Below are 19,068 nucleotides of genomic sequence, written 5' to 3'. Positions count from 1 at the left end.
GCCAGCCTCTGCGCAGCGACGCGTCGTTGGCGCGTAGCTAAAATATGTGTGCAAACTTATATACATTTATGCCAAGAGCCAGCCCCTGTCGATCTCATGCTTCTATTCGCACGCTTGCTAGCTGGTATTCTGAATATTACTTACTGCTTCAATACTAAGAAAATAGTTATCTAAATATAGGTGTCATTTTTTTATTCTTCAATGCCCACAACTAACTTTCGACTCTGTGCATTTATTGATCACGTGATCAAGTTGCTGCGGCAACGCGGTCAGCTAAATCAAAACAAACCCGCCGCACACATTTGATACAAGCTACTTCGTGCTCATTAAACACAGCCAGCCTCTCATCTACAAGCAAAATGACGGTAACAAAGAATAAAGAACTCGTCGCCTTTGACGACCGAATTGCATCGTTTAGAGCTCGCAAACTGCCTTCTGCCAGTAAGCGAGCAGCAGTTAAAGCATGGCCTCACACAAAACCATCAGTCACCCAGGTGCGTACTCAAACATCGACTTCTCGTCGACAGACGCTTCAGTCGATATTTCCATCTATTGGGTTTGAATTTATACTGATTTCTTCTTATTAGATGGCCAAATCAGGATTCATATATACGCCATCTACAGCAGCTCCCGACAACGCAACATGTTTTCTGTGCGAGAAATCGCTAGATGCATGGTCTAAAACCGACGATCCGCGAATAGAGCACCTCGCCCATGCGCCTGACTGTGCATGGGCTATTGTATCATCCGAGACCTGGAAGACCGATGACCTGCATGATCCAGATTCAGAGGAGATGCTCGAAGCTAGACTCCAGACTTTTGGTCCTTGGTGGCCTCATGATGGCAAACGAGGTTGGATTCCAACAAGTGAAGCGGTACGTCTTTTTCTGGATTTTTCTGTGTTTATTTCCATACTAATCATATCAGATGTGTCGAGCGGGTTTTTATTACAATCCATCTCGTACAGGAGACGATTTCGCTGCATGTATGTACTGCGGCATTGTTCTTGACGGTTGGGAGCCAAAAGATAGTCCAGTGTATGTTCCTTTTTTAGTATACATTTGCAAATTGCCGACTAATTTACAATCCAATTGATAGAGAGGAACATCGACGCCGAAAACCAGACTGTTTCTTTTTCGACAGGACACAGAGGCCAGTAGTCGCTAAAAAGCGGAATTCCCGAGCACCAAGACAATCTACGGCTAGTAGTATAGTTAGTAGCAGTAGTAGTCGAGCATCTTTGCGAAAGCGAGCGAGCTCGGTGTCTGTAGCGTCGACAGTGACCAGTGATTCGGATTTTGAAATCGAAGAGCCAAAGCGCAAGGTTGCGAGGTCTAATAAGAGAATTAGTGCAACTGGTAATGTTGATCCGGAAAATAGTCCCGAGCCTGCTCCAAAAAAAAGGGGTGGTAGATCATCCACGGCAAGAAGGACTCGGTCATCGTTTGCACAAGAAGTTGAGACGGTCACCGAGATGGTCGTCGAGCAGCCGGAGATCATTGTTGAGACAGCTGAAGAGATTGTTGAGGCACCGCCTCCTGAAAAATCGCCTGCGCCCGCCGTGAGACGTGCGCGAGGACCGAGACCAATGGCAAAGACTCGAGAAGCTCGAGTGAGTCCGCCACGGTCTTCGCCTCGAGCAGAGCCACCACCAGTTCCGGCCTTGCCGGAAGTCTTTATAGATGCCGTGGAAAACAACAGTGATATTGATGACGACGATACGGCAGATATCATTGCTAGTTATACAGAGCATAGTCAAGAGCATTCTGCGGAGCATTTGGTTGAGCAACCAGATGTGATGGCTACACCGCCGCTGATTCCGCGGATGAGCTCGGCGAGGAAAGTGACTCCCGTGCGTGTGCTTGAGGATGATACAGCAAACGAGAGTGAGAAGAAAAGCGTACGAGGTCCCCGGGTATTGCACAGTGACATTGGCCGAGCTCTGTCAGTGAGAGAGAACAGCTCGAGTCCTGCGCGGGCCGCCGCGCGAAAGCCTGCAACGCACAAACAGCCTGAACTTGATCTCGAACCTGTTACCGACGCCAAGCTTTGGGAAGAGTTAGCCGCCGATCCTTCAGAGGTAGCCGCACATATGAACAAGACTGTCGAGGAGTGGGTTATGTATCTTGCCGACACAGGCGAGCGCGCGCTGATGGCGCGATGTGAGAAGATGCTTGCTGCGCTTGAGCGCGAAGGACAGAATGCGATTCTACGGTTACAACAAGTTATTTGATGTTTTGAATAGTTTAATAATGCTCACTCAATTAATTTGCGGAAATGAATATAGCTTAAATCAGTTGCTGCATATCAATGAATTTGAATCATCATCCAATTTCTTGGCTGCGGCGGTCGGTCCGACGGTGCGGCTTATAAAAGAATTTACCGTAGATGTATCAGAATAGCCCCACACGTGTTTTTTTCTGATACAAACACTAAATACAGCATATACCAGCCAACGCAAGGCAGGTCTTCATACTATCAATGAACTCGTTGCCGGAAATTGCAGTTGACGCAGGTACGGACGACGAGCTGGAACAGCCTTGCTCGCCGGCACCGCCGCATTCTGTCTCCGGCAGCATCCTTATCGCATCAGAACCACACCCCGACATAGACAAACGCCACGTTTCTTTCGATGACGGGAATGTCACGAGCGAGCGCAGAGAGAAGGAAAGAAAGGACAAGGAGCGCAGACGCAGCGGCTGGGGTGGCTTTGAGGAGCGGTTGTCCTCGCGATGGGGACGTAGTCCAAGTCCTGTTTCGCGTAAGTCCTCTGTCGCGTCTAACTCCAGCATTCCTGACAATCAAGGCGAAAGATCCGAGGAGGGAAAGAAGTGGCATCGTAGAAGGGGACTTAGCCCTGCTGTACGGCGCAGATCAGGCGATGAGGACTCTGAGCTCAGCGCACGACTTGACCGTACCTCGATTTCAAACAAGTCAAGGCATGATCGCGACGATTCCCGAAACAGATCACCTTTTTTTGGAGGAAAGAAGTTTAATCCCGAGGATCCAGAGACGGAGGATGAGCGACGAACTAGACGTCACTTGAAAACTGTTACTGGTTTTATTAGTCAACAGCGAATTGGCATGATGACTTCGAGAAATATTAAGGGCTGGCTAGTATCCAGTGCTATCGCCATTGCCGAGATGGTGCGCATTCCAATTAATTAGACTATTGATGTCAACTGATCTATTTACATGCTGACTTTGTGTCTAGGAATATGGCGTTGACTTTATCTTTCATGCAAATACGCGAACATGTAAAGTCGAGGATCTCGATGACGACTCGCATGTCAATCTTTCTTTCCAAAACAGTGAAACCGTGCGTTTTTTCTTCTTTCTTTTGTATTGATAAACCTGAAAGAAGCTCTAACAGGATGTGAGTAGGGAGAGTGGGTTTCTATTTCAGGCACGGCAAAATTGATGACTGATTCAGGAGACGTGTCGCGATTCCTTAGTCGGACAATGAAAGGCTGGACTGAGGAAGATAGCAAACTTCTGGAACAGAAAGACAAGGATAAACGATACCCAGTACGTGGTTTTCTTGAGCAGTTTACATACGAGATGTGCTACCATTCTTATTCTACACGACTAACTACTCCACAGACCGTCGGCGTGATCCGCTTCGAAACCCGTTCAATTGCGTACAGCATCTCAGATGACTTCAAATTTATTCCGGTGTCAGCTGGCCGGGGTGGAATTGTGCGAGGCGAAATCGAGTATTCTTCGCAGACCATCAAGATTGATGACCAGCAGATCAAGACCTACCGCAAACGGCAAAAACACCTTGCATCGAAACGACGCAGTAAGAACAGCAAGCCTGACGATGACAAATAAAACTATATTCTATTAAATGTAAAGATAATACAAAAAGCATTATTTATTGACAGGCGATGTTGTTATTACACAAATGTATGAGGCTTTTATAGTTAAGTCACTAAACGCGACAACAGTGTGTCACTCAATAAGCTTTTGGTATCAGCGTCAATCCACATCCGGGATTTTGAGTTTGCTATTTTCCCTTTGTCTTTGTATTTGCATTCTGAAACACCTTTTTACACCAAGACTGTGAATCTCGTTCTTGCGTCGTTGTTGTTGTATAGAAATTTTGGTTCTGAAATATTGAGTCTGCAAATTTACGCAGCAGACATTCGAAAGCTCCGTGCGCGTTGCTGACCTCCATCTTCACCAAATCCTCCTTCTCTAGAGAAACGAAAAGAACCAAAAAAAATGACGAGTACAGATATATCAAAACTTGATCTTGATCGAAGGCGCGTCAAATTAGTTCTTGAAATCAATGCCGAGTTATTTCGCGAGTCAATTTCAATACAGCAGAAGCATGGCGGCGATGCTGGCGGTGGAATCGAAAATGCGCGACAAGATCCACTTTATATCCAGTATGTGTTCAACTTTTTAATTATTCGTGTGTATACAAATGAGATGTTTGCTAATGTGTGCTTTTGGAAAGCTGTATGAAGCGATTGCAGGTTAATCTGGCTTATCTCGCGGGAGTTGCTGATCGTGGTAAAGTCTCGCACGCGCCGCCATATCCGACAATTCTGAGCGCTCCACCAGAGACGGCCAATTTAGTCGAGCCGTATCAGCAGCTACAGGAGCTATTTAAAGAGGCTTATTCCGCCATGATGATGATGCAGCAGCAGCAGAGAAATCAAATGAGTCCATCTCAGGTTGGTGGTGTATCTCCACAACAGCAACAGCAACAACTGCAGCAGCTGCAGCAACAGCAACAGCAATACCAACGACAATTGCAGCAACAGCTGCAACAACAGCAGCTTCAACTCGCTCAACAACAAACTCAAACCCAACAACAAACAGAGCACCCAACACCAGCACAAATCCAGCAATTCCAGATGCAGCAAGCACGTTTGCAGCAACTCCAGCAGCCTCAATCTCAATCTCAATCTCAATCTCCAATCATGAATCAGCAAATGCAACTCCCTCAGCAGCCTCAACAGCCGCAGCAGCAACAGCAGCAGCAACAGCAGCAGTATGCGCAGCAGCAACGATATATGCAGCAGTTGCAACAGCAGCAAAAGTTGCAAGCTTTCCAGCAAAATCAACTGGGACAGCTGTAAATTGCTTTTGAAACAGTATTTGTGGGGGTACGGTTATGGTGTCTGGTTTGTCATTGTAAGTGGTGTTTTTTTTCTCACATTTTACTGCTATCTTTGTTTGGACTCATTTGTTATTCATTTTTGGATTTACTTTCTTATTTTGCTACAGCTATTCATATGTATTATATGTTGATTTTTAATAGGGTTTGTGTGTACATTACTCTTTGTATTTTAGAATAAAAGTCTACCTAGTACGCAAGAACCAAACCAAATACATCCTTAAACAAAAAAAAAAAAAAAAGAAATTTGCGATCATGTAATATTTCTATACCCACCATTACTCCTGTGAAGATCTCGTAGTAGTATCAACATCAAGCAATGTCTCGGTTTCCGTCTCATTACCTTTTCCACCAGCACTCTTCACGCTTACAGCTTTGCCAGACTGTAGCTGCTCTTTCAAGCTATTGAGTGAATCTGTCATTTCGTCGATTTGATTCTTCAGTTGCTGTAATTCATATAAACCCGGATCAAGCTCGGCATGAGGCGACGCCTCGCGTACACGCTTAAGCCATCCCGATGCCTGGATCTCATCTTCAAGTTCAGGATCTTCCCATTCCTCTTGGCGATCATCATCAGCTTCTCCAACAGAGCGATTTCGCAAAATACATCCGGCGACGTAAACCTCATAAAATGCAATAAAAACAAGCACAGGTGAATATACTACCGTCATCACATAATCGTTCAGTTTGGCATACTTGCGCTTTGGCATCCACCACTCGAATGGTAGTATGAGGCCAAAAATCTCGATCAAATTTAAAGGCGGCACAAACACATTCTCATCCGGAGCGCGCACGAATCGCATCGTTTTTTGGGCAAAAAGAGCAAGGAATTCATCAATAGCGTTATCATAGACCTTTTCGTACGCCGAATTGAAAAGCGCAATAAGAATGTTTAGAAGCAAAACTGAAACAACAAATGTGAAGAAATAATTGAGCAGTGCGCCGAATGGTGGAGCAAATGTTTCAAACGGCTCAAATTCAGGCGATTGAAGCACAGAGCGAACCATATAAGACACCGACATGACACCCGTGTCTACATATCCATCAGCAGAATCAAGTCCGACGAAAGCTTGTAAGAAACCAATCATGATGATAATGAGCAGCACAAAAAAAACAACGGATTCCTTCATCAATTCTTTGAGCACGACGAGCATTGCACCAAAGAATTTTTGCATATCGAGGAAAAGTAAAAGACGTGACCACACAAGCGGGGCGCAAAATGCAAGGAATTGGTAGGCGAGGATCTCGTTTGAGTGACGCGCATCACTGCCATACGGACTCGAGAGAGCGATAAGACGAAATACAAAGCTGACAATCAGCAGTCCGTAGAGAGTATCGTTAAAGACAGACCAGAAGCTAAAGTAGTAAATTCCAATATGATAGAACTTGACAACCTCATCAAACAAAAACCCAAGAGTAAACACGTAGAGCAAGCCCTCGACAGGGTCAAAGTTTCCGCCAGGGTTGGCAGTGTTGACGGCGCCGGTATAAAGCGCAAGATAGACGATCGAAAACACGAGCTGTAACGCGTTCTGATAGAGGGGAGTCTTGATGCGATCTGGATTAAAATGTGTCCAGAAATCAGGCACAGCGACATCAGTGTAACTAATAAATTCCGATGGCTTGATTGGGCTGGGAACAATCCAGCCATGCCACATCCATGTGATGCACTTTTGAAAACCCGACGAGCCAATGACTGTCAGTGCATGCAAATCAATACCCAGCTCAAGTGCGTTGCGTTCATCAGTAACTTCGCCTTCAATAACTAGCGAAAAACGGCGGCAGAGCATCTCTTTGAACAGGAATTCCTGGTCCTCCTCGCTTTCAATGATACGCTTCGCAATCATCTCACACGCCGTAGCCTTGAGTGAATTGAGATCGGCATCATAGAGCTCGCGATACGCAAGCTTCGTGAACCAGTGCTTGCATGTGAGCAGCGCGAAAATAATACAAGCCTTGTGCTCTCCCGAGGCAGCTTCGAGCGCGGTTTCGACGACAGCGGGTGTGATGACTGATGCAGCGCCAGGTCGCGTAATACGCGACTCCTTGATTTCAATAGGTATGAGCTCGTCAAGCATCAAACGCAGCTTCATGCATACTGTCGAGACTTGTCGCGGCGTGATGTAGAAGTGGTTTGCGCGCTCTGTGGTGGGTAGTAGCGCCGCGTAGTCGTCTTGCCCGCTGCCGTTTACTGTCGCGCGGGGCAGTCTGCGGCCTTCGAGTTCGAACGCCGCAACAGGCATTGTGAGTGCACGACGGATAGCCATCAGATATTCTGGTCTTGGTGTATTTCAGATGGTAAAGTCCTTTTAAAGAAGAGTAAAGAGTAGAAGACGAAGAGAAAATGAGTGCCAAGTTTCAGAGAACGATAACCGGAGCTTCCCTCGCACGGCGCCAGGCACAGGGATCTAAAACTCTATCTTCATATTTTCAGCCAGTGACGTCAGCTGTGTTCTATCCACATTCCTTGCTCCTTCCATAAGATTGGAATACACTAAAGCTATCTCCCTACAACTCTTACAACTCTTCGTCCTCGTCGCTGCCGCTGTCGGAAATCACAATTGCCTTGTCGTCGTTAACCTCGACAGCAACAATCTTGCGGAATATGTATGTAACTGCTTGTAGCATCCTACCCTCGCTCTCACTAAATGCGCCTTGCAACACGGCATCCCCAATGACCGCCATCTTATCTTCGTAATCTTCTGTATATCGTCCGACAAGCTTCGCAGGATCTATATGCACATACTCCAACAATGCCTTTAATCGCGCCTGCGGTTGCATCCGCGCCGGTAACGCGGATTTCCCTTGTAGTAATTGCGATGCCGGCATCCAACCTGGTCCGTCGTCATCTTCCTCAAGCAGCTGGCTGCTACTGACGCTTACATCTTCTATTTTTACGATTGTTTCAGCCACATGAGTACCACTACCACCACAATTACAATCAAGCAAATCGTGCGTATGACTTGCAGTATCGTCATGCAGTTTGAAAATATCTCGAAGCTCAGTCATAGTGAATGAGTTTTCCGACGACGCAGTCTTGCCGTCCATGAAGTTATCGGCGAGACCCTGTTTTGTTAGTTGGCGCTGGTAGATCTTCTCGTCTATACAGCCGGTTGTTAATAATCTATATATGTATACCGGCTTTTTTTGCCCGTCGCGATGGATTCGAGCCATTGCTTGTAAATCTACAGATGGGTTCCAGTCTGTATCGAAAAGAACCAACCGCGAGGCTCCTATGAGATTAATACCGGCTCTATTTAGCCACCTGTTAGCTAAGGTCTTGATTATAAAGGGGACAAAACGACACACCCGCCGCTTTTTGCACTCAACAAGAATACAAAGCTGGTTTTTTGATCCTCACGATTAAAGGAGTCAACCATCATCTGTCTTTTTTTCATTGGCGTCGACCCATCCAGTCGTAAAAACGAGAACCCCTTTGAGCTAAGCAGGTTCTGCAATACATCAAGAGTCTGTGTAAAGCTAGATACAAGCACTATTTTTTCGTCGGTCTTGGCATAAACCCTGCTTAAAAACTCTTCAAGAAAGAGAAGTTTTCCACTTGTGCCCCGATGGGCCTTACTCAGATCAATGCCATCTAAGAAGGCGTTATCGATAGGTTGATCATATTCAGCTGCCTTGCTTTTGGCAGTAGCATTAAGTAGAAGTTTTGGACTGTTGCATAATTTCTTTAGGGCGGTGATTGCGCGTAAATGATTCGATGCATCGTCGCTCGCAATCAAAGATTTCATCAGGGTCGAATTTAGCAGGTCCCTATAGAGCTCTAGCTGTATCGATGTTGGCTTGCAAAAGATCACAAATTCATCTAAGAACTCGCATCAGTAACTTTAATTGGCAGTCAGAAGCGAAGAAAGGGTATATACATTTTGGAGGCAGATATTTCGATAGAATGTCGGCGGTTCTTCGCAAGACAAATGTCTTTGTCAACTTTGAAAGCTAAAATCTGCATTAGCTCTATTCATATTCATCGTATAGAAATTACTAACCTCATCCGAGCGAGCCTTTCCTAGCTCAATGTCCTTTTTGCGCGCCTCTGGCTGTCTAGACTTGAGAATTGGATTCTCAAACTCCTATTTCCTAGTCAGCACGTTATTCAATAGCACACCTCACAATTCACATACTCTTTTAAATGCATTATAATTATCAAATAAGCCAGGGTTAACAAAATCAATCATTGAGAAAAACTCTCCCAAGTCATTCTGAATGGGCGTTCCCGTCAACAAAATTCTTCGCGAGCTGTTCACTGCCCGCAGCGTTTGAGCAGTTTTATTCACAGAACTCTTAATTCGATGTCCTTCATCGCAGACAACGAGATCGAATTTGACATCTTTGAGGTCAGATTGGACTTTTTGCAAACGCTCGTAGCCTATTAGCATTACCTGATACACTCGTCCTCTTGCGAAATCGCGTACGTTCTTCTTCTTGTTGTCATCAACTGCAAACACAGAGATACGTTCGCGACCAAGCCACTTTCTAAACTCGCGCTTCCAATTACTGATTAAAGTCACAGGACATACAATCATCACTTTGCGCGCAATAGGATCCATACCAGCGATAGGATTTTGCTTCAGTAAAGTCCAAATAAGCGCGATCGTCATTAGCGTCTTGCCGAGACCCATCTCGTCGGCAAGAAGCGCTCCGAAACCAGTGATTGGCTTCATTCCCATCACGCATTCGTAAAGAAAGACAACGCCTTCGCGCTGGTGCGCACGTAGGTATTGAGAAAGATGCGGATCGACCACGACGTCAACAATTTCGGCTAATGTAGATTTGGTCTTGGGGCGCGGCATGACAAGCGCATTTGGTCGATCTGGATCGTGTCGAGGTTTTGCCAAAGGCTTTTTGTTGGGCTGGGAAGCACCGTAAGAACTCGTGGATGTGAATGGTGATTTGAATGAAGCAGTTGCCGGTTTTGACGGTGGTATATCGTCGATAATATGAATGGTATGAGCTCGGGAATTAAGGAATGCTCGTCCTGTAAGAACTTCTGCTTCTGGGATTCGGTGTTCGACTTCGATTTCATAACCTCCAATCTTGACAGTCTCACCTTCGGAGAGGGTAGTAAAGTTACATCGCGTTTTACCCAATCTAAAGACCAACATTAGCATCAATCTTCTTGTTTGCAAATCATTCTGTTCAAAATCTCACATCTTCCCGGTATCGTCTTGCAAAGTACATAGCGTCAATTTGAGAGTAACCACGCCGTCGCCGTCCCAGGTCTTGTTCTTTTTTGTAGTTTGTTTACGCCATAGCGCTTTAAAATACAATGATTTCTCACTCACAATCACGCTCCCTTGACTGCTGTTCTCGCGACTGGTCGGCAAGAATGATGGACTGGTAAATTTTGCGCTAGGTGCTTGCGGTTTGCGAGATATCGACAGAGGTTTAAACACAGCATTCGGAAGCGGCCGACAATCCTCGTCATGATTTTGCTCTGCTATCTTTTTGCTCGTTTTCTCCTCTTCCTCGTCATCAATTTCAAGCACGCTACATTCGTCAGCTTGTTTCCGCTTCAAAGACGCAGCAGTAGCAAGACCTTGCCTTCGCTCAGCGGACACAGTAGCTAATTTCCGTCGTTCGTCGGTTGATGAAAACAGTGAATTTTCAGTACTATCCTTGCCGATAAAGGTCGGCGGTTTGAACGGTCGATGATGCATTCTCGCGAGTACCGTCTTTCGAATATTTTCATGTGCGTCCTAGTCTCTTATTTCAGCTTGTAAGTTACGCGTCTACAAAACAACGGCGCGCGCTCATCACGTGATGGTTCTGATGCACGCGTGGCGATTCATATCAACGACAGACTTTGAATATGAACAAATATGACGGTTAGATTATACTCCCAAACTTCTAATAGACAAAACAAGTTCCCAAAATTAAACTAAAGATTAAACATTACTCTCTATACATTAATAGACACTCGAACGCTGCAATCCCCAATTCATAGCCGCATCTCTCACTGACTTTTTCAGTGTCGGTTCTTCGTCATCAGTTGCTTCTAATGAAGAACCTGATTTATTAAACAATATCATGATATCGGGCTCCTCGGTAGATCTGCCGCTTGTGATTGGTTTTGCTCTGACCTTGGGCTTCGCTCCTATATCAGGCTTTGCAAGAGTAGGTTTCGCACTAAGAGCAGGTTTGTCGTATAAATCGTCAAAGAGTGGTTTACTTGTCAAGCTAGGCTTTGCAGAAATATTGTGCTTGACTTGGTCAGAATGCTTCGGCGCAGGCACAATTGCGCTCTTTTTCGAGATATCGTCATAGACTTTTCCCGAAAAGAAAGGCTTCTCGTTGTCAAGAGCCGGCTTCTTGACGGCTGATGATATGTTCTCTTGGTATTTTTCGGTAGAGAATAGCGGTTTGCGAGTTAATGCCGGTGCTTGGACTTCCTTATTGACAGTAAACAACAGTTTCTTGCTCAGTAAAGGTGCCTCCGTTTCTGTCACTAAATCCTTCTTATTTGTAGCGGAAGGAGAGAAAGATCTCTTTTCGGCTGGGAACACTGGTTTTTTGATCACTGTAGGCGAACGATGTTCTTCTTTCTTCTCAACCGAGAATAGAGGCTTTCGCCTGATAATCGGTGACTCCGCTGATTTCTTGCTCGACGGTGAGTCTTTGGAGAAAAGCGGCTTCTTGTCAAGTTCTGCGCTGCTAGTTGACGATGGCGATAGTTTTTTGCCCAGGACAGGGGCTAAAACTTCTTTGTCATCTTCTTTCGCTAAAAGCGATGGTTTTTTGGTCAAGACAGGAGCAGAGACATGATCTGAGAAGAGCGGTTTCCTGCTCAATATCGGAGTTGAAATTACTTTGTCATCCTTCTTTACTGAGATTGCTGGCTTCTTGCTCAGTACAGGAGCAGAGTCATCGGAAAATAACGATTTCTCATTCGATTCAGGAGAACCCTGCCTACTCAAGACAGGAGTCGAGTCACTATCAGAAAAGAGCAGTTTCCTGCTTGACACAGTATTTGAAATCTTTTTATCGTCCTCTTTCGCTGTTGATGAAGGCTTCTTGTCCAAGCCAGGTGCAGAGTTGTCAGAAAATAGAGGCTTCTTTCTCAACTCGGGAAGATCATTTTCTTTCTTTGCAAGGACTGATGGTTTCTTACTCAGTACAGGAGCAGAGCCATTGTCTGATAGGAGCGGTTTCCTGCTCAATACGGGAGTCGAAACTTTCCTCTCTGCCGAGACTGATGGTTTCTTACTCAGTACAGGAGCAGAGGCATCAGCGAATAGAGGCTTCTTACTCAACACCAAAGTTTCTTCTCTCTGGGCTGACAACGATTTGGTTGAATCATTGCCATCATACGATTTTGAAGGGAATAATGGTTTTTTAATCAACGCCGGTGGAGTAATGTTAGTCTTTTCGACAGCTTGCTGGTCACGATGTAGATATTTGGCCCTAATAGAAGAGACCGAGCTTGGATGTTGTGCTTTTTCGATGTCGCTGTCATTATCAGTTTCAACAGGCTGATCAAAGAAGGATGGTTTACGCATGCCGGGTTTGATTGTAGCAAAGATGGGTTTTGCTGGTACCGGCGGCATTTTCGATTTGTGATCCGGAGAATTAAAAAAAGAGAGGCGAGTCGTTATCGAGTCTGTTGGAAATGAAGCTGCGTGGCTGAGGGTGGGCGTTGTTGTTGTTAATGTTGTTGCTGAAGGAGAAGCTGCTGCATCTAGAGGCATAGTAGCAGCTTTAGGTGGACGACGTTTTGGCCCTTTCGCGCGACCTTTAGTAATCTGGCAAAAGGTTAGTTTTTTCTATCCAGTTCATTATAAAACATAGAGAGTATAGAATTTACATGAGACAGCTTCTGTGGTGGTCCAGTATCATTGTTGGCATGGTCGAGAGCAGTCGAAGTTGACAATGAAGGATTGTCGGCAGCCAATTTCGTGCGCATCATCGCGGCAATAGCGACATTTGCAGCATTTGCAGCATTTGCAGCGCCCGCCATTGCTGGTTTTTATTTGCTGTTGTGTCCTGTATTTGAAGAGTGATGGAGAGAGGTGAAGATATGAGCAGTAGTGCGACTACCAGCGTGCAGTATGCTTATGTAATCGTCAGGCCAATGATTACTAACACATGTGTGCGCTAAGTTAAATGATATTTCTGGTTGAAGCAAGCGCGGACAAGCCGAGGGCCGTTGAAGAGCAGAATATGAAACAATATAATAAATCATGTATTACGTAACTGTTCTACTAGATCTACACTAGATATTTCTACCCAGGGGCACAGGCCGTTTAGGCCTCGGCGTGTGCGTACCGCCACCAATACGCCTTGGGTCAGAGCATAATTATATTTATGTGTGCGAATAGTATCCGGAGTTTACAGTAGCAGAGAGTAAAGATATTAGAGCAGACTGATATAGATACAGAGAGAGGAGTAGGTATGAGAAGCAGGCAAGATAGTGAAAATAGAGCCCGAAGAGGTAATAGAGAAGAGATAAAAAGTGGATTACTTTTAGAAAGCATCCTACTGGCTGGCCGCTGTATGCCCTTTCTACTCTTTTTCTGTTACACCATGTAATATATATTCTAGTCAACTGTGCTACGCTGTTCAGTTATCGCGTTGCTGTATTCATAGCAATAATCCATAAATTCTTATATGGTGTTCAATTGTATAGCCACAGTCTTCTGACAGTCAGTCTACTGACTGTAGATCTACCGACAGTCAAGTAGACTGCGACTATACTGTCTAGTGTCTATTAGTGCATGCTCCTGCTCTTCTTGCAGTAGTATCCGCATTGCATTCAAAGATGCCTTCTTTTACTCCATTATTGCTCTTCCGATATAAATACATGGACTATAGCTGTACTGTGTGTATGCTTTTCACTATACTGTAATATAATTGCAGACATCCTTGTAGCGTTCTATTATATACATATGAGGCTTGGCTTGAATTGAGTACTTGCCTAATCCGGAAGGTCTGTCCTCTGCTCTTCACCATTCACCATACTATTGCTGGATTATACTATAGTGTAATATACAACACCGTAGTATGGCGCTATATTGTATTAAACTACATTATACTAGATACTATACTGCATTTTTTCATTTTTTTACCTTGTAATCGCCCAATGTCATTTCGCCTTCTCACAGGCTGTCTTTTGTACAGACGTATTATAGGATCACCCCAATTCGTCACCCTAACAACAAGCCTTGACGCCGGGTAAGCTGCGCGGGTCTGAAACCTAGAGCCCGGTCGCCCACTCACTTCCGCTCCATCTTCACCACTCTTCTCCCATCCGCACCCATCCTCTATTCCTCGGCCTTGCTATATCTTTTATTGTCTTCTCTTTTTGGCTCGATTGTTCTTATTTGTCTACTGTTCTTCTCTGTTACTTATCTACTCTTCTCGCCGCTTCTCTCTTCGTTCACCAGGCTTCTACCTAGCTCCGCTCCTCCAATTACCGTCCTCCTCACCAGCCTCCTCTGCGTCTCCATCTCTTTGTCTTCAACCCTCGACTCCCACCGCATGCGCCGCTACCTCTAATCCTCGCCGCATCTCCTCTCTATGCTCTCCGACGACTCCGTCTCGCCCTCGGCGCCGCCTTCTTTCGACCAGGCAGATGCCTTCTCCGGCGGTCGCTCACCTGACGACACCACTACCGCCCCAGACTCTCTCGCCTCTTCTCACTCTGCCCGTCTCTCTCTTCTCTCGCGTTCAACTCTTCTAGACCTGCCAAGCCTCGACTCGGCCTCGGCCGCTGATGATTTCTCCAAAGACAACAACGCCTCCACGATCTGGCGCATCTACTCAAAGGCAAAGGCCTCGCTCCCCTACCAGGAGCGTATGGAAAACCTCTCCTGGCGTATGATGGCAATGACTCTCCGCAGAAAGGACCGCAGCAATTCCGTCTCAAGTCTGTCTTCCTCGCTCGGCTCGTCGTCTGTCTTTACTGGAGCCGCAGTAGCTTCCGCTGCCGTATCCGCCTCGACTAATGCGTGAGTACCCGTATTTTAGAGTTTTTTTTTCCTCCTTTCGTGCCTTCCTCTCTCTGCTCGCCTTGCCTGTTATTTTTCGACATCTCCTCTCCTCACACTCCCTCTATCTTTCATCTTCTCCTTTTATTGTTTCTCTTTATTTTTTTTTCCTTTACTCTTCTTCATCATTTGGCTGGGCAGAGCAGAATCTGGTACTCATTCAACCTCGTCCCCTCCGCTGACTTTGCAATCAATAGCCGATCGCCGCATTCTACTTCTACAGCCTCCGCCACCCGCAAGTCCCCCACTTCAACTGGCATGGCTGACAGCCCTCTCGCTTCCGAGATAGGTAACGCCTTCATCGATGAAATAACTTACACTCCCTCCTCAATCGTCGGCTCTCCCTCCGGCCTATACGTCTCGCCTTCGGCTGATGCACCCTACTCGGCCTCGGCTTCCTCTCACGCGACTTCGTCCGCCATACCAATCCGCTCCGGCAAGCTCGCATCGGATTCAAAGGCTTCAGAGTCTAGCCATTCTTTGGCTCCTGGCTTTGACGTCAAGGGCGAATTTGATTTTGATTCCATGTCGTACAAAGGTGGTACTGATGACGACCGATCGGTGAGTGGTTTTTTTTTTGTGTTTTTTTTTTTTGCCTCCTTGATTCAAATTCATACTTTATGTGTTTCTGTTGATTGCTGATACGGTTTTTGATAGGGCAAGAAGCGACCGGCAGAATTTTCGCCAATGATGTCGGCAAGTGTTATGAATATCGATGGCGACCACAACATCCCGGACTATAGCCTCGAGGGTCGCGAGTCGCTTTCTTCGTCCTTCAATCCATCATTCAATCCGTCTTCAAACCCTTTTGCGCTCGTCGATCCTTATAATTCGAACCAGAACAGAGACGAGATGGGCCTTTCTTCCAGCGCAAGCCACAGCATCGCTTTCTCACCAGTGCAGTCGCCAATGGCAACCGGTCATCACGCATTTTCCATCATGTACGGTAACCAGTCGCTCGCTTCGTCTGTTACCTCGCAAGGAGACTTTTATTCTCCGCCACCGTCGGGCCCACAGTCGTCAGTCTCGACGCCACATCCTATACAAGAGACTCGCGAGTCTCTTTTCTTTGACACAATCACGACTCACGAGCCGGCTCCTAATCGTCGCTCGATGAACTTCTCTTCAAACTCGCGATTGAATAACAGTAATAATAACAACAGCAACAACAGTGGTTCGCACCATTCGGCGCGGCCAAGTCTCTCACATTCAATCTCGTTCACTGGCGTGCAGGATGGATTTCCTCCGGGTCCGCCTGGTCAAAACACGCCAGGCGTGTCGTCCAATGATTTCTATTCGCAAGGTCCAAATGATGGCGGTATCAGCTTTCAGCACGTGGATCCGTCGCAAGTGCTTAACCACGACTACGCGATGGATGACGATGATGTGCTGTACCGTCGTCATGGGCAGCATATGCCGGGCTCCGAGTTTCTCGATCTTTCTAACGATTCTGACATGGTTGGCGTGCAAGGTCATGGCCACAAGACAAGTGAGGCGCAAGACTGGATGCGCGGCCGCGCTGCCAGCGACGCGCAGTCGCCATTCGGCAGCATGCCAACCAACGACGCGGCGTCACCGTTCAACAGCGTGCAGGGTTTCTCACAGTCGTCGTTTAACAGTGGTAGTATGCCGAATGATGCGCCGTCTCCGTTTAATGGTATGCCGAGCTCACTGCCGGCACCGTCGAGCCATTTCCCGCAAATGACGCCGCTACAAGATCCATGGGGTCAGTCGACTAATGTGCCACCCAGCTCGGTGCACGACAATCGGAGTCGCGGTGGCAACCAAGATAATTTCGGACGCAAGCAAAAAATTGCACGCACACAGTCGGTTACGAATACTACGTCGCTGCTGCAGCAAAATCTGGCGAGGCGGATCCAGTCGAATCCGGCGACGCCGCCAGAGCAGTTTAGTCCCAACAGTACGGGCACGAATGGATCGATGACAGCGGGAAGCGGCACGAGCACTGCTGCTACGTCGACCGGAAGTACATCTGCCACGACGAGTCCAAACGCGAGCGGAGCTTCTGCCTTTAATAACAGCAACAGCAACAACAGCAACAACAGTAACAGTAAGAATAACAAGAACACCAAAAGCGGCAATAGCAACAGCGGCAATAAGATCGGTCTCAGTAATGGTAATAGTAATAACAGCAATGGCGTGTCTTCGAATGCAGCTTCACCGGACTCAAAGGGTGACGGCAAGGGCATTGATGCGAAAGCAGCAGTAGCGTCGGGAATGGCTTTGGATCCCAAGAATCCCAACATGCAGGTGAATGGCCAGCCGACTACGTGCACAAACTGTTTGACGCAGACGACGCCGCTGTGGCGAAGGGATCCTGATGGATTGCCGCTGTGTAACGCGTGTGGATTGTTTTTGAAGTTGCATGGAGTTGTGCGACCGTTGTCGCTCAAGACGGATGTTATCAAGAAGCGAAACCGCGGCGGTCCGCCAGTGGCCGGGGGCGCGGCGGGCAGTGCGAGCGGTAGTGGACCGCCAGTATTGAATCGGTCGAATTCGAAGAAGGCGGCGCGCAAGAACTCGCTTGTGACTAGTGCGAATCCAACTGGTGACAGCCCACCGGTGATGTCAGGAGGAAGTGGTGGTAATTTAGGACTGATGCCGATTACGCCGCTGGGGTTTCACATCGGTCAAGGCAAGTCTGAGGCACAGATTCAGGCGCAGTTGCAAGCGCAGTTGCAAGGTCAAGCGAAGCAGGATGCAGCTAGTGGGTTCGGCTCGCCTACGTTGAGTAATCAAACATCACCGCAGCATCACACAACATCGCCAGGGATGCAGTCCGCGCCGTCTCCGCATAGTATATTACCACAGACGCAGCAGCGATCACCTGGATCTAAGCAGCAGCAGCAGCAGCAGAAGAGACTAAGTGGAAGTAGCAAGTCGCCTGTAAAGAATGATGGAGACAAGAATGGCGGAGCCGCAAACGCGGCGTCTAATGGAAATCAGTGGGAATGGTTGACGATGTCGCTTTGATTTGGATTGGATGATTTGTTTTGTATGATTTTGGTTATTTTTCTCTACTTTTTCGTTATTTCTTGTGCTTTGTTGTTATTTGTTTTGCTATTTATATAATGTGTGCTGCATGTACTGTTCGGAATTACACGGTGTTTTGTGTTTCGTTTTTAATTTATATATACGTGATTCTTTTTTTTTACCATTATTTAACTAGTTATGGTGCGAATTTTCTTCTATATTTTTGTTGAGAAGTTTTTTTTTTATTTGTATACAATTATATATTTACTTTTGGATTGCTTGCATGAAATGTAGATGAATGAAAATTCTATAATAAAAGTAAAGCCAGCAAATCGAGTAGGTTCAAGATGGATTAGGTTATCTTGTTTCTCCTATTTTTTCCTATTTCTTTTTTTCCAATTTCTATTAATTGCTTTCAATTTATTTGCTGAAAATGAAAAGAAATAGCAAATTAATAGTATATAAAAAAAGAGTAAGAATAATGAGCTGTGATGATCTACAGAAGCGCCACTGAAGAACGGCGGGTACTTCGGTAGCAGATGACGGCTACAGGTTTGAGATTACTCTCGACTCTCCAAGTGTGTTGTTTCAATAGATACATTTTCCAAGAGATGAAAGAGACGATGATCATACAAATCATACATATATATATATCTTTGATATTGTAAATGCACAGAATACATAGAAAGCGTTAAGCACGAAGAGCAAGGATAGTGACGAGTACAAGACACTTCGGTTAGTTAGCCGCTGCGATCATGTCCAGATTAAATTGTTCCAAGTAAACCCTCGGGATCTCTTTCCTTTTGCGCAATACCCACTTTGTTAAGTAATTACTGATTATGGGAGTTAGTAGTCATTTGGTTTAGTCTGTTAGCCTATTAGCTGTTTGGCTTCTGGAATATTAATACATTATCCCCAGTATTCGAGCTTTTGCCAGCAGCG

General features: G+C 46.1%; 7 protein-coding genes across 7 annotated transcripts; 4 read left to right on the top strand and 3 right to left on the bottom strand.

Moving 5' to 3' along the window:
• The first annotated feature begins 128 nt into the window (after window positions 1-128).
• On the top strand, window positions 129-2,306 carry V2V93DRAFT_376838 (uncharacterized protein). The gene is made up of 4 exons (XM_066911848.1): window positions 129-494; window positions 588-875; window positions 928-1,037; window positions 1,099-2,306. The coding sequence occupies exons 1-4, from the start codon at window positions 360-362 to the stop codon at window positions 2,231-2,233; spliced, it is 1,668 nt and encodes a 555-aa protein (XP_066762937.1). The 5' UTR covers window positions 129-359; the 3' UTR covers window positions 2,234-2,306.
• A 35-nt stretch (window positions 2,307-2,341) lies between these two features.
• Window positions 2,342-4,031, top strand: V2V93DRAFT_141646 (uncharacterized protein). Its single transcript, XM_066906841.1, has 4 exons — window positions 2,342-3,147; window positions 3,215-3,319; window positions 3,385-3,528; window positions 3,604-4,031. Exons 1-4 carry the CDS (start codon window positions 2,482-2,484, stop codon window positions 3,832-3,834), a joined length of 1,146 nt encoding a protein of 381 aa, XP_066762936.1. The 5' UTR covers window positions 2,342-2,481; the 3' UTR covers window positions 3,835-4,031.
• On the top strand, window positions 4,032-5,251 carry V2V93DRAFT_141664 (uncharacterized protein). The gene is made up of 2 exons (XM_066906842.1): window positions 4,032-4,394; window positions 4,466-5,251. Exons 1-2 carry the CDS (start codon window positions 4,228-4,230, stop codon window positions 5,091-5,093), a joined length of 795 nt encoding a protein of 264 aa, XP_066762935.1. The 5' UTR covers window positions 4,032-4,227; the 3' UTR covers window positions 5,094-5,251.
• A 74-nt stretch (window positions 5,252-5,325) lies between these two features.
• V2V93DRAFT_376833 (uncharacterized protein) lies at window positions 5,326-7,479 on the bottom strand. The gene has a single exon (XM_066911847.1). The coding sequence runs from the start codon at window positions 7,396-7,398 to the stop codon at window positions 5,410-5,412; it is 1,989 nt and encodes a 662-aa protein (XP_066762934.1). The 5' UTR covers window positions 7,399-7,479; the 3' UTR covers window positions 5,326-5,409.
• On the bottom strand, window positions 7,480-10,859 carry V2V93DRAFT_376831 (SNF2 family N-terminal domain-containing protein). Its single transcript, XM_066911846.1, has 6 exons — window positions 10,298-10,859; window positions 9,271-10,237; window positions 9,136-9,219; window positions 9,013-9,085; window positions 8,441-8,954; window positions 7,480-8,384 (listed from the first exon to the last, which is right to left on the bottom strand). Exons 1-6 carry the CDS (start codon window positions 10,804-10,806, stop codon window positions 7,649-7,651), a joined length of 2,883 nt encoding a protein of 960 aa, XP_066762933.1. The 5' UTR covers window positions 10,807-10,859; the 3' UTR covers window positions 7,480-7,648.
• Window positions 10,860-10,962: 103 nt separating this feature from the next.
• V2V93DRAFT_376830 (uncharacterized protein) lies at window positions 10,963-13,285 on the bottom strand. The gene is made up of 2 exons (XM_066911845.1): window positions 12,951-13,285; window positions 10,963-12,888 (listed from the first exon to the last, which is right to left on the bottom strand). Exons 1-2 carry the CDS (start codon window positions 13,101-13,103, stop codon window positions 11,056-11,058), a joined length of 1,986 nt encoding a protein of 661 aa, XP_066762932.1. The 5' UTR covers window positions 13,104-13,285; the 3' UTR covers window positions 10,963-11,055.
• A 1,095-nt stretch (window positions 13,286-14,380) lies between these two features.
• Window positions 14,381-18,435, top strand: V2V93DRAFT_376826 (uncharacterized protein). The gene is made up of 3 exons (XM_066911844.1): window positions 14,381-15,093; window positions 15,330-15,693; window positions 15,790-18,435. The coding sequence occupies exons 1-3, from the start codon at window positions 14,663-14,665 to the stop codon at window positions 18,124-18,126; spliced, it is 3,132 nt and encodes a 1,043-aa protein (XP_066762931.1). The 5' UTR covers window positions 14,381-14,662; the 3' UTR covers window positions 18,127-18,435.
• Window positions 18,436-19,068: the final 633 nt, after the last annotated feature.

This window comes from Kockiozyma suomiensis (assembly GCF_038497685.1).
Source record: "Kockiozyma suomiensis strain NRRL Y-17356 unplaced genomic scaffold V2V93scaffold_22, whole genome shotgun sequence".
Lineage (NCBI taxonomy): Eukaryota > Fungi > Ascomycota > Lipomycetes > Lipomycetales > Lipomycetaceae > Kockiozyma > Kockiozyma suomiensis.
This window is presented reverse-complemented; position numbering and strand designations above follow the sequence as displayed.